The following is a 12,432-nucleotide window of genomic DNA, read 5'->3' as shown; positions in this document are numbered from 1 at the left end:
CGTTTTGTTCAGGGGTAGGCAGCGACCAAAGAACGTCATTTGGTACGATCCTGACAAACTTCCCTTGGTTCATTCACATCCATACATCTTGTCATACAGGACCGCTGGTTATAATAACTAGTAACTAGTGCGTAGTACCACGCACCTAAAGGATTTAATTTATAAATATCTTAAAACATCCGGATTTTATTTCTAAACTATGCTTACAGGAGCCGAAACCGTCATTACCTTAATCATTTCGAAAACTGAAAAAGCCAAACAATAATTAATTCGAATTAATTATAATAGGTGTCTACTGTTGCCCTAATTGTCTACAATTATAAATAAAGCCAGTCTAAAGCCAGTTTCAATATCTAACCTAAGGTTTAAAACGTTATGAAAATATACACTAAAATAATATCATTATTTTTCTTATAAACTGTCTTTTGATAGGCCCAAGTATCCTTTTCCTTGAAAATGAGAGGGTACCGTACTATTATTGGAACGGTCAAGTGCGGGTTGAAGAAAATGTAGAGTACTTTTTCCTTGAGATTTAAGAGGTTTTATTTTTAGCCTGAGGAGACAATATTCGTCATAAAAACGAGCTTTTTAAGAATAAATAACTATAGTTATATATAAAAGAAAAAATGCATTAACGATTAAAATGCTATTCTTAGAATAAATAAGTTTATGGTAACAAGCTACTATTACATGGGTCTAACATTGTTAATGGCGAAACGTGAGTGTATTTCATACGCCCTTGCCTGCACCTTCGTACAGGCGTGATATTGTATATGTATGTATCCTAAAATAATGAAGATTTTGTGCCTATAATATATTAACCTAATAATGCTGTGATGCGATGAAATAGGAATACAATAGCTAATTAAAATATTCCAGTTCACTAGACTAGATTGAAAATTACTATTCCCTAATGAACCTGTCGCGTAAAATAGAGATAGTTGATTAACCATAATCAATTATAATAGTTGGAGCTTAAAACTCAATATGTTCTAATATTTGAAATGTTGCATGAATAGGTACGTAGCTTAATGAGTATCGGATTTATCACCTAGGTCGTCCCGGTTTTACTGCTTCTGAAAAAGTAGCCTTATTAGGTGCAAATTTGATATATGTTTTCACGCATTGGTTGTCACTTTATCTAGCAGACAGGTTATCCGATACTTATCCAATAGTTGTGAAACTGGCCCTTAAGCTTTCCAACAATGTACTCATCGCCTTCAAAGAGTAATAAAATTACTTAAAAGTAGGGTGTCCCAAATCTTCTGATATTTTTTTTCTGATACTAAACCTAACTACTACTGAAATTTGTATCCTAGATAATAAAATGTTTTAATTTATCAATCAATGTAAATTCTGATGTGAGCCTGCCAGATGTCTTCATTGAGCATAAATATTGATGAATGCGAAAAAATAACCCTGACCTAACGAAACTACCAAGCTCACATAAATACCAAGATGTTTGTCAACAGAAACACAACGACATTCTCCAATGTGCGTGTGCTCGCGGTTCTTTGGACGTGGCCGCTTATGCCGTGTCTCTTGGGGCCACAGTACAAAGTAGTGACGCAGCAGGAGATGCACCCCTCGCATTGGCTGCAAGAGCTGGACATACCACGCTTGTTGAGCTTCTGCTTCAAAAAGGCGCTTACATTGACGCCGTTAATAAGGTAAGTAATACTGGACATAGTGGACATAAAATGCGACCAATTATAAAAAATCTCCCTATTCTTATGTTACCCTGGTAGTTTTACCTGTCATATTTATTATATGTATGGAATACTTGGTAATTTGTTAATAATTATTTATATATAAACAATATGTCAACGAATATCTTCTCTACATAATTTATTTTATATCAGTCAAAAATTACAAATCCAAACTCCTAAGTTAAATATCAAAATACATTTGTCAAATACAGAATTTTGAAACACTGTTTCAAATTAAAACCAGAACAAAACAAAAGACAAAGTTCAGTTGTAATTTAAACTTAACCTAGAATACAATGCTATTATGTTTTGATAAAATAAAGTTTGTACTAAATGTATTTGAATGATTGTAAAGTGATTTTGGTTGTCCATTAGTAGAGGTTCCATTAATAATAATAATAATGACCCCGTTTCCCAAATAAAAATATAAATAAATGAAAATTTTAATTACGCAAGTAGGTACAAAAGCATAGGCTTCGTCAAAATCGTTGAAGCGCCTGAGTTCGAATAGTATATAAATTATGAAGACTCGACAAATTCAGGTATTTATATAATATACTTACTTATGTTTGTATAAAGTTATATTATTATAATATATTATAACAAATACCGACTGATTTAAATATATTTATTACCAGGCATTCATGTAGAGCAAAGAGGTAGATGTGTTTAAAACCTTTATTTAGGTATTGAGTTCGTATTTCATTACTCGGCGCTACGTAGCCGCTTGGTGGGGATTTACATATTATTGTATTGTGATTGGTTGTTGACATAGTTTAATCAGAAAGTAGGTATTTATATTAATTTAGCAACGTATGTTCTTAAATCCATCATGATTGATGGTCACGGAACCCTGTTCGTAAAACTTATTGAAAGTTTGGAAACAATTTCCTGCAACTATGTCGGCGTACCAATTTACGAGTATACTTAGCACAACTTTTACGCGAAGCCACTTGAAATAGGGTTCGACTGACGAACAAGCCAACTTGCTTGCTGTTTGATTAATGGATTGCAATTTGGTGGACTTTGGAATCAGATTTTAATAAAACCAGAAGAAATTTAGAAAATTTCTTCTGGTTTTATTTTGTTTCTACTTCTATCATATCATCGATTATTACTTTTACGTGATATTTTTAAACAAATGTCGACTATATTCCATTATACTTCGAGCATAAAAAATACAAATAAGTTCACGTCAACTGCAGCAGGACTGGAATAGAGCGAACGGAAATGAAATCGTTTCCATTCTAACAGTTTTGAAACTAGTTCTTTGGGTAAATACAATTCAGAGTAAAATCCGTTTAATATTGAGTTTCAGTTTGGGAATTCTTAGAAGCAGACCGTAGTAATCATGTGTCCGGTAAAAAGCTTGTGGCCCGTGGAGGGTGAATGAAAGTTTGAAAACAAACATTCTAACGGACCGTGGGGTCTTCTTTTATTTGACTCTTATGTGTGTAGCATTTTATTTTAAATACATCAATATAGAGAAGCGCTATTTTTTTCGGTTCACCCTTGTTTGGTATAACAACTTTTGATGTAATGTTACTAATTCGAACAACGTTTAAGAAAATAATCAATTTGTATAATATCGATTAACATAATTTTCATTTCATCGAATATTTATTTGCGATAACAACATTTGCGCTATTGATCAAAAGGTATAATGTTCATTTGATGTAATGTTCAGGTGGTATAACATGTATTTTATCGAATATTCAATTATAATATAGACAACTAGCGGTCGCCCGCGGCCCCGCCCGCGTGGAGGTCGGTGAAATTTTCCCTGAATTTTGTTTGCTACAAACCTCACGGAGCCCGGACCTTTCCAACGAATGCAAAACCGTGGCAATCGGTTCGTGCGTTCTGGAGTTATAGCGTCAGGAAGGAAAACCCGACTTATTTTTATATTATAGATGAAAGGAAACGAATTAATAATGAACTTAATATTCGATACGATCTTTCGACTAAATCATTATTAGTTGAGTAAAACATTCGTTTAAATAAAACTAGTACTTTTGAAAATTCGGTCAAATGACATTATTTCAAAGAAATAAATATGCTAAATAAAAATCTGCCAATTAATTATTCGGTCAAATGAATAATTATACGTAATGACTTTATTGTAACTAAAATTCGCCGGAGCGATTTTCGACAAAACGTTGTTATACCAAACAAGGGTGAACCATTTTTTTCACTCAATCTTACGTTAATAAAGACTGCGTTTTATTAAAAACGTCACTAGCTTCAAATGACGTCTCAGTTTTCGACATTTAAGTACCAGGGTAGTATAAACGTTAGCAGGTCAGAAAAAATCGTTCCACCTTTTCTGCAAAATACAATACCAATACATTCCTTCTCCTATAAGGTACAGTGAGGTGGCACAAAGGTAGTAAGGATTAAATTATTAGGCCATTACCGATTCTCGTTAAGACCATAAATTCTGATAATTGAAGTCCCTTGCCTTTAACGGTACTAAGCTATACAAAACATTTATAGTTTGGATAAAGAGAAAACTATTTTGGTAATGGAAATAAAAGAAAAGAAGGGTATGGTTTTTATTCTAAAATGCAAATGGAATGAAAACTGCAAGCCGGCTAACATTACTATTCGATTTCTAGATCTGCGTAAGATTACTCCGGTCAATTTAGACATTTGACCCACGACAAATTCAGGGGAAGCTGAAAATTCTTAAAATTGTTTAAATTATAATTATAAACATTGTCTTAAAAGTCCCAACCGATCCCATGTAAGGAAAAAATTTTCGCGGGGTAAAAAGGTCCAAAAAATGAGTTTTTCGCAATTTTCTTGAAAACGGTAAGTTTTATCGCAAAATTACCCCCGACATAATTTGTAGATCAGAGAATTTCCTATAAAAAAGGTATCAATATTTTTTTTCCTTAAAGGCACCGCTTCTGAGATATAACGATGCAAAACCTCTGGAAAAGGATTATGTATTGAGAACCATTCCAAAAGTTTTCGTAAGTCTTTAGCATCTTTTTTTACTCGTGAATCACTTGCATCAACATGCTGCTCGGTCGTATCCATCCTAACATTAGCCAGATCTTCTAATTTTTCACAAACTGTATTCATTGCATGCATACTATACCCTATATGCATATAAACCCATTTACTTATGACACCCTGTTTTGTGCTTCTTCCTCGAGCAATACCTCCATCTGTCTTCATAGCTTTCATCATAGGCTGCTCAATTACCATGTCCGTTGAAGTGCCACAGCTTAATTTGTCTGAACGTCTCACAGTGAAGAATCCTTCTGAAATTTTTTTATAGACTTCAGGATCTATGAAATTCTCTAATTGTAGCATATCCTGCAAGTATAGGTGTGCAGACTTAGCATACGGAAAATGTCCAGACGCGTGAAAGTAAGGAAGCATTTCTTTGACGCAGTTTAAATGAGCTTTCCAATCCCCCATACGTTCAGCTCTTAAAAACTCTTTAAGAATTGAAACCATATAAAAATATTGAATCCAAAGTTTCGCTGTTGGTCCTCGTTCCTCATAATCCTTAAGTTTTTGATTCAGTTTATTAAGTAAAGCTCCAGATATTTCATCATTTTCAATATCATTGTATGAAAAAAAAATATCTACTATATTTTCGATATTAATTATTAAATCAGCATCCATGATGTCATCGATTTCAACTTCTTTTAATATTATAATTGCTAAAGCAAGTTGAAGTAGTGTATGAGTGTATTATGACGCTCGCAATTTTTTGCATCGTTATATCTCAGAAGCGGTGGCTTTTAGGGAAAAAATTATTGATACCTTTTTTATAGGAAATTCCCTGATCTACAAATTATGTCGGGGGTAATTTTGCGATAAACCTTACCGTTTTCAAGAAAATCGCGAAAAACTCATTTTTTGGTCCTTATTACCCCGCTAAAATTTTTTCCTTACATGGGATCGGTTGGGACTTTTAAGACAATGTTTATAATTATAATTTAAACAATTTTAAGAATTTTCAGCTTCCCCTGAATTTGTCATGGGTTTACTGATTTTTTGGTCTAATTTGACCGGACTAGATAGGTAACTTCTTTGTTAGAAATTGAAATTCTCAGATTCTTTGTTTTTCATTGGAATAAAAGAGGAGACGTGGTTTTGTTCATTTTTTTTTAAAGACAACTCCCGCACTTAATGTTACTGTTACATTAAGTACAACCGAAAACGAAACAATTATTTGTGGATCGCACTTAAACAAATAATTGTTCCGTGTGGGTATCGAACCCACGTCCTACCGACACAATGGTCGCGACCTACGCCACAGTGCCACGGAGGTAGTCAATACGTTCTATTTCAATATAGTAAAATAAAATCCATAATATTAATCTTTATGCAAACAGAAAACAGCCGTATAATTTGATCAACGACCTTTGATATATGAACAGTACGAAACTTTTTTTCGGGAAACAAATAAGGTATTTTCCAATAACCGTTATGAATACAATTCAATCATAAATGTCAGATGGTACCTGTATCGATTAATTGGTTATACGCAAGCATCCGGAGAACAGGAGCCGTTTTTGGAAACAATATTATTGTGGTTTGACCTTGTTCATTCTGAGATGTTATTGAACTGTTTAATGTGGCATGTTTTTATAATGTTTAGGTATTTTGTCTTTGACGATGTAAGCAGTTATACTAGTCCACTAGTTTGATCTCCTACTCGCGAATGAATTGTTAACGACTAATTAAAAGGATTAAAAGAATAAATAATAATAAAGAATAAATGCATACTATAACGCTACATAGCAAGCAATGTCGCTTCCCGCATCTGTCCCTATATGTATGTATGATAAAATCTTTAAAACTTCGCAACGAATTTTGATACGGTTTTTTTAATGGAAAGGGTAATTCAAGAGGAGGTTATATGTAAAAGTTGTAAAGGTTTTTTTGTCAAATAACTGTTTAAAACATGCGAAACCGGAGCGAATTATTAACGTGGAAATGTGAGCCCATCAGCAAGTTCCTTTTCTCTTTTTACAGGACAAAGTTTTACTTTCAGAAACTTATGTATAAACTCTATTTTTCCCACATGATCACGTGTCACTACCCATCATAATTAACTGTAAAAGCAATTAATCTCTACTACGTTGTAAAATATATTTAGCAATATGAATGTTGATACACAGTGTCGGTATACTCCACAAACGAATCACGGCTCATTACGGCCTGAAGTGAACCATGATATCGATCAGTTAATGAAATAGATACGTACTCGAGACCAATCACTCCGGCTTCATATCACGATGTAATAAGCGACGAGAAATTGCGATGCAGAAATATAGGCATGATTTATTTATAAAATCTCGGGTGTGCATTTCTGCGAGTTAATGAGGACTTTTAATAAAACTTTTAAGTTCCATATTTGTATTTTAATATTATCTGGGAATCACTACTACTATGCCGTTGCGTTATATTTGAGTTGCAGTAAACGACCATAAATTAAAAAAAGACACTAATTACCTTCCCACTGCTGGGCAAGGGTCTCCTTCCAAAATGAGAGGAATTCAGCGTTGAGGCCGCCATGCTTGTTAAAAACTGGTTTAGACTTTGCATTCAAAATATTTTTACATGTTAATATTTTTTGTGCCACATTAGACAAATTTTATGTAATAATTGAGAGCTAACGTCAACACCGTACTGAGAAGTACCCGTATTGGTGCCCTTATCTCTCTTTGTTACTTTTGAAGGTTTGTACTGAGGGCTTAATAATTTTGCGGCATGAAAAAAGACCTTAATATTACCTAGATCCAAAGCAATTTACCGTTATTTGCCGCCAAAATTCAGCAACACCACCCAAAAAGAATATTTAATACATTCCGTGGGTGAAGCAAAATGGGATTACGGTAGGCGGATGGACGAAATCGTCCATCTGTGTAATAATCCCGCGATTAACCTACCAGCCACCGAAACAGTATAACCTTAGCACTTGTATTACTCTAGCTTGTTCCCGCAAGTGCTCTTGAGCAAAAACTGTGTTTTTCTTCAATACGTACCACTTGTCAATGAGGTAGGATTTAACACCCTTTGTCATTGCATTTAGACAACATGTTGCGATACAAAAAATCGAATGGATTGCCACCTGATACGTTGACCGTTTACTTAAATTCGTTCGTTTGTTACCCATTCAAAATATTAATGTTTTCACAAAATGCTATTTTTAAAAAGTCGGTTATTATGTTCGCAAAAGTATTTAATACCTATCTACAGACATACCTTTTGCAAAACTGTGTATCTACTAGGGCAGCATAAATACTCACAAATGGAAGAAATTCGCAGCGAGCCGTGAAGTTCCCAGATGATAATGATGATTGAAGTAAACGTAATTGTTTTAGGATTTCGTCGCGGCTTATTTTATTTCAACCGTCTCTCTATATTAAAGATCCTTAACTGCGGATTGAGGTTAGAACTAAATACTTTTAGTGAGTATTTTAAATTATGCTTTGTTCGTGTTATAAGAAATTGTTTATCTAATATTTTATTCCAATTAGACTGATTGAAACAAAATAATATTAAATATTTGTAAATCAGACATGTGTAATAAATCTTGATATATTAAATCTAAGCTACTCATATCAAGTTCATGTTAAGAAAGTTGTCATGCAAAATAAAACGAACGAGACGAAAATATAGTTATTTATTGCCCGAGGGATACCCCGGGAGGTAAATTAGATAGCAAATTGAATCATCGCAGCTCGCCCGCTCCGATTTGCGGTAACACAATAAAATGTTAACCTTTTTTGTTCGACATTAATGGACTTGAAGAATTTTACATTACACACCAACACTGCCTTTCAAGCTTTTAACTAAATCACAGTTTGATTACCCAGTATCATAAAACATGGACATTCATAATTTTATTTTAATAGATACATTGATGACTGTACAAATCAATAGGAAGCTCATCAAGTTGTTTTAAAAGTTTTCCTCGTCCTTTATGTTGCCCTAGTACATTTGACAATGCTCAATGACAAATCTGAATGCAAACAATAAACAAGGAAGGTTAATTAGATACATGAATAAATAACACAGATTCATTTAATTTAATGAAACAAATGTATTTAAAAATAAAAGCTTGAGGTATTGCGAGAATCTGTACCTACATTAATATAACAAATCGTAAAGTCGGAGGTAGTTATAAGTTGTAAAGTTTTTAATGAGTGTTTGATAAGTTTGCAGCCATCGTTTTGGCTGTGAAAGGAAATGCTGTTATGTTCTGGACCTTTTTAGTTAGTAATGGCAACCATCTATTTCCTATTTAGAGACGTCAACCTGTCGAAATTCGACCAATAACTTATTAAGGTTATTTAATTGTCGCTACCGATTTCACGAAAATGACTTCATAATGCAGTGAACAATTTTATTAAAACTCCTTTGCTTTTCTGCAGTCCTAGTAATATAAATGTCATACAGAATTGGTTGCTGACATTTTAATTTAACTGTTCTCCGTTTCCGAGAAATTCGAAATTGTTTTGCAACGCAAACGCGTGCAACTATGGCATTTCATAAGTAATAATTTCTAGGAACGAGTATGTTTGAAATTAAATGTATGACACAAGTTATCCGTATTAGTAGATAATATTACTTTTCAGTAACGAAGAATAGTATATATTTTTCTATTTCCATATAATATTGCCTACTTGTGTTGGAAATTATTTTAAATACAATAACAAGTAGATGCCTTAAGAAAGACAAAATATCACTTTTATCCTTCTTTTACGGTTCGGGAGGACAACAATCTTGTTATAATTGTATTCAATACAAAAATTAGGTACATAAATACTGTCTGAAGTTTCAATTATGAAATACCCTCTGTATCTCTTTCAATATACAATATTACATAGTTTGGATATATTCATGATGTGTGCAAATAATTACTTAGTATTACTAGTTCATGCAAACCTCATTACGGTTCGCTAAATTATTAGTGAGCCGCTATTCATGCATAGAGCTTTGAATCATTTACTAAATACACCGGTTTAATACGAGATTACTCAACGTTAAACACGTATTATCTATGTTATTTTTACACACCTGATTTCCCGGAAGGACAAGAGTTAAATACAATTTATATCATAGGGCAATAGGGGTGAACAAATTGGCATAAACGGAGCCTGCCAATTTGCAATTATTTCCCGATTGGCATTTTTTTAACAGAACAATGTATTCTCAATTTTTTGACCCAAGAATTGAACCGAAAACCTTCGTAAAGGTCGTGAATATTTATCTTTTTAAACAGACACTCGTACATACATTGTAGGTACGCTAGGTTTTGTTTGTAACTTACAAATCTCTCTCTAACAGAGACCGCAAAATTGATGAAAAACTAGGTTACACATGCCACTACACACAGTTTTACACGCGCAGCTACGTGAAAAAGTTAGATAAAATTGTATTACGAACTTTTTTAGTTTTGCTCCAAGTTTGGAAGAGTTTTTTGTAATGTTGCTAACTAGGTTTTATATACCTAAAAGGTGTAATTGATAGTGGAAATAATGGGGAAGAAAGGCATTAATTAAATCATATTGTTTTGTTGCACTGAATTCCAGTACAACAAAACAAAATAACCAATAAATTCAAATCCAAAGATGAATGTGTGTAAATAAACTTGTCATCGATTTATTAGGTCTAATAGTAACAATAAATACGTCATAATTGCATAATATTATTATTATTAATTATTTTCACAGTACTAGGACATAATAAGTGCAAAGTAGTTTACAATAATTGAATGAAGCATATTAGAGAGAACATTTTAAAATGATAGGCTACTAACGATACTGACTATTTAAAATCTATACTAATATTATAAAGCGGAAGAGTTTGTTTGTTTGTTTGTTTGTTTGTTTGTTTGTTTGTTTGTTTGAACGCGCTAATCTCAGGAACTACTGGTCCGATTTGAAAAATTCTTTCAGTGTTAGATAGTCCATTTATCGAGGAAGGTTATAGGCTATATTTCATCACGCTACAACCAATAGGAGCGGAGTAGCAACGAAAAATGTTACAAAAACGGGGAAAATTTTGACCCATTCTCTCTTATGTGACGCAAGCGAAGTTGCGCGGGTCAGCTAGTAAAAATATAAATGGAACACATAATTCGCACTACAAAATTGAGATTTATTCAGTTTAGTTGTTAAGGAAAATCTGGCACCAACTCACAGGCACTTAACAAGAAAAACAAAAATTACATCACGCAATTTCAAAGCTGCCTTCAGTTACATATTTCCCTGGTTAGGATAACAGAAAGGTTAACTGGTTTCGACTAAGTTTCGACAACAGCTTATCGGATTTGTGTAAGTCCGCAAATGGCGTGAACGAGCGTAAGAAGATTACCTATCTCTAGGCAAAAACAGAATTACATTATTCAATTTCTTTAACTTCTATGTTTAAGTAAAGATTTCTTCAGTGTAACGACTGTTTTCGAATTGCTTGACCTTAAATAAAAATCTATAAATTAATACATAAGTATTCCTTAACACTTATTTTATAACCTTCGTAACTTATGAAAAGTAAACAAACCATCCATACTAATATTATAAATGCGAAAGTAACTCTGTCTGTCTGTCTAGTAGCAATCGATTCAACAAATAAAATGAAACGCTTTTAGTTTTTTGATAGAATATAAAAATAGGAGCAATGGTTAAAAATAGATGCGACGAAATGGGATCGGACTAGAAATAACTTTTAAGGGTCAACACGAATAAATACACATACGTATGTACTCTTAACATTGCTCTACATAATATCTACGGCTTACATATAGGATAATCAACAAGCATGTGTAGGATTAGAAGATTACAAGCTACACACGATGTGATTTGATCGGCTAATCCATGGGATTGAGGGAAAACACGTCTCTAACATAAACCCGAACATGACATTTCGTGGAATACAAATATTTTACTTCCAACAACATTGTTCAATGAGAAATGGCAAATAATGCTTTAATTTCTTACGGTTTTAAGGTTTTACCTTGAAGCATTTAATAACCTCTTTCAAAGTCATGAACTCCTAGTAGTCAAGGTAGATGTTTTGCATTGAAAATGGAACAATAAACTCTCGTTTTGAAACAGCAATCCTTAATCAGTGAGGCCACCATTGTATTCGATGAAAAGAATGCAAAGCATTTGAGATAACTCTCGTTCGTTTTGTAGCGGATCGGAGTAATAGCCGAGCACTGTTTATTAATAAAGATAGAATCGATACTGTTACAGTAGGCAGAGAGCTAATCAGAATGTTGTCTAGCTCTTAGAAATAACTAAGATAGGTAAACATACTTCTTTGTATTATGTACTAAGGATATTACATTATTACTAAGTTCGCTATGGGAATACACTGGATGAAGGAAAATTTATAATTAAATGACAAGTGTTATTATGAAAAAACTATTATTGACATATCCACATACAGTCATTTCGCACAAAATATTTGTCTATTTCCTTTTCACTAAAATCCACACGTAAACTAAGCCTAACCTTGATTTAGAACTATTTAGTGTGCCAGGTACTAGGCAAGCATAACATGGTACTGTTAGACCAAAATGTATAAAATCGGCGCCGAAACCGAACACGTCAAAACAAAGCACTCGCGTAAACCAAACAACGGCGTCGAAAATCAACACGAAATTGGTGCTGAAACAGACAGAACTCCAATAAGGCTATGTCACCCTAGTACTAGCAATTACGGTCTCCCATCCTCCCACTTG

At 33.4% G+C, this 12,432-nt stretch overlaps 1 protein-coding gene across 1 annotated transcript in view; it reads left to right on the top strand.

The window, feature by feature from the left end:
- Window positions 1-12,432, top strand: part of LOC142979038 (uncharacterized) — a 68,560-nt gene that overhangs the window by 30,927 nt on the left and 25,201 nt on the right. The window contains exon 5 of the mRNA XM_076123794.1: window positions 1,473-1,670. Within this exon, the coding sequence (XP_075979909.1) occupies window positions 1,473-1,670 (198 nt within the window). The remainder of the gene's footprint in view (window positions 1-1,472; window positions 1,671-12,432) is intronic.

Source organism: Anticarsia gemmatalis, chromosome 15, assembly GCF_050436995.1.
Source record: "Anticarsia gemmatalis isolate Benzon Research Colony breed Stoneville strain chromosome 15, ilAntGemm2 primary, whole genome shotgun sequence".
In the NCBI taxonomy this organism is placed as follows: domain Eukaryota; kingdom Metazoa; phylum Arthropoda; class Insecta; order Lepidoptera; family Erebidae; genus Anticarsia; species Anticarsia gemmatalis.
Note: the sequence above shows the minus strand (reverse complement) of the source record. Positions and strands in the feature narration are given on the sequence as shown.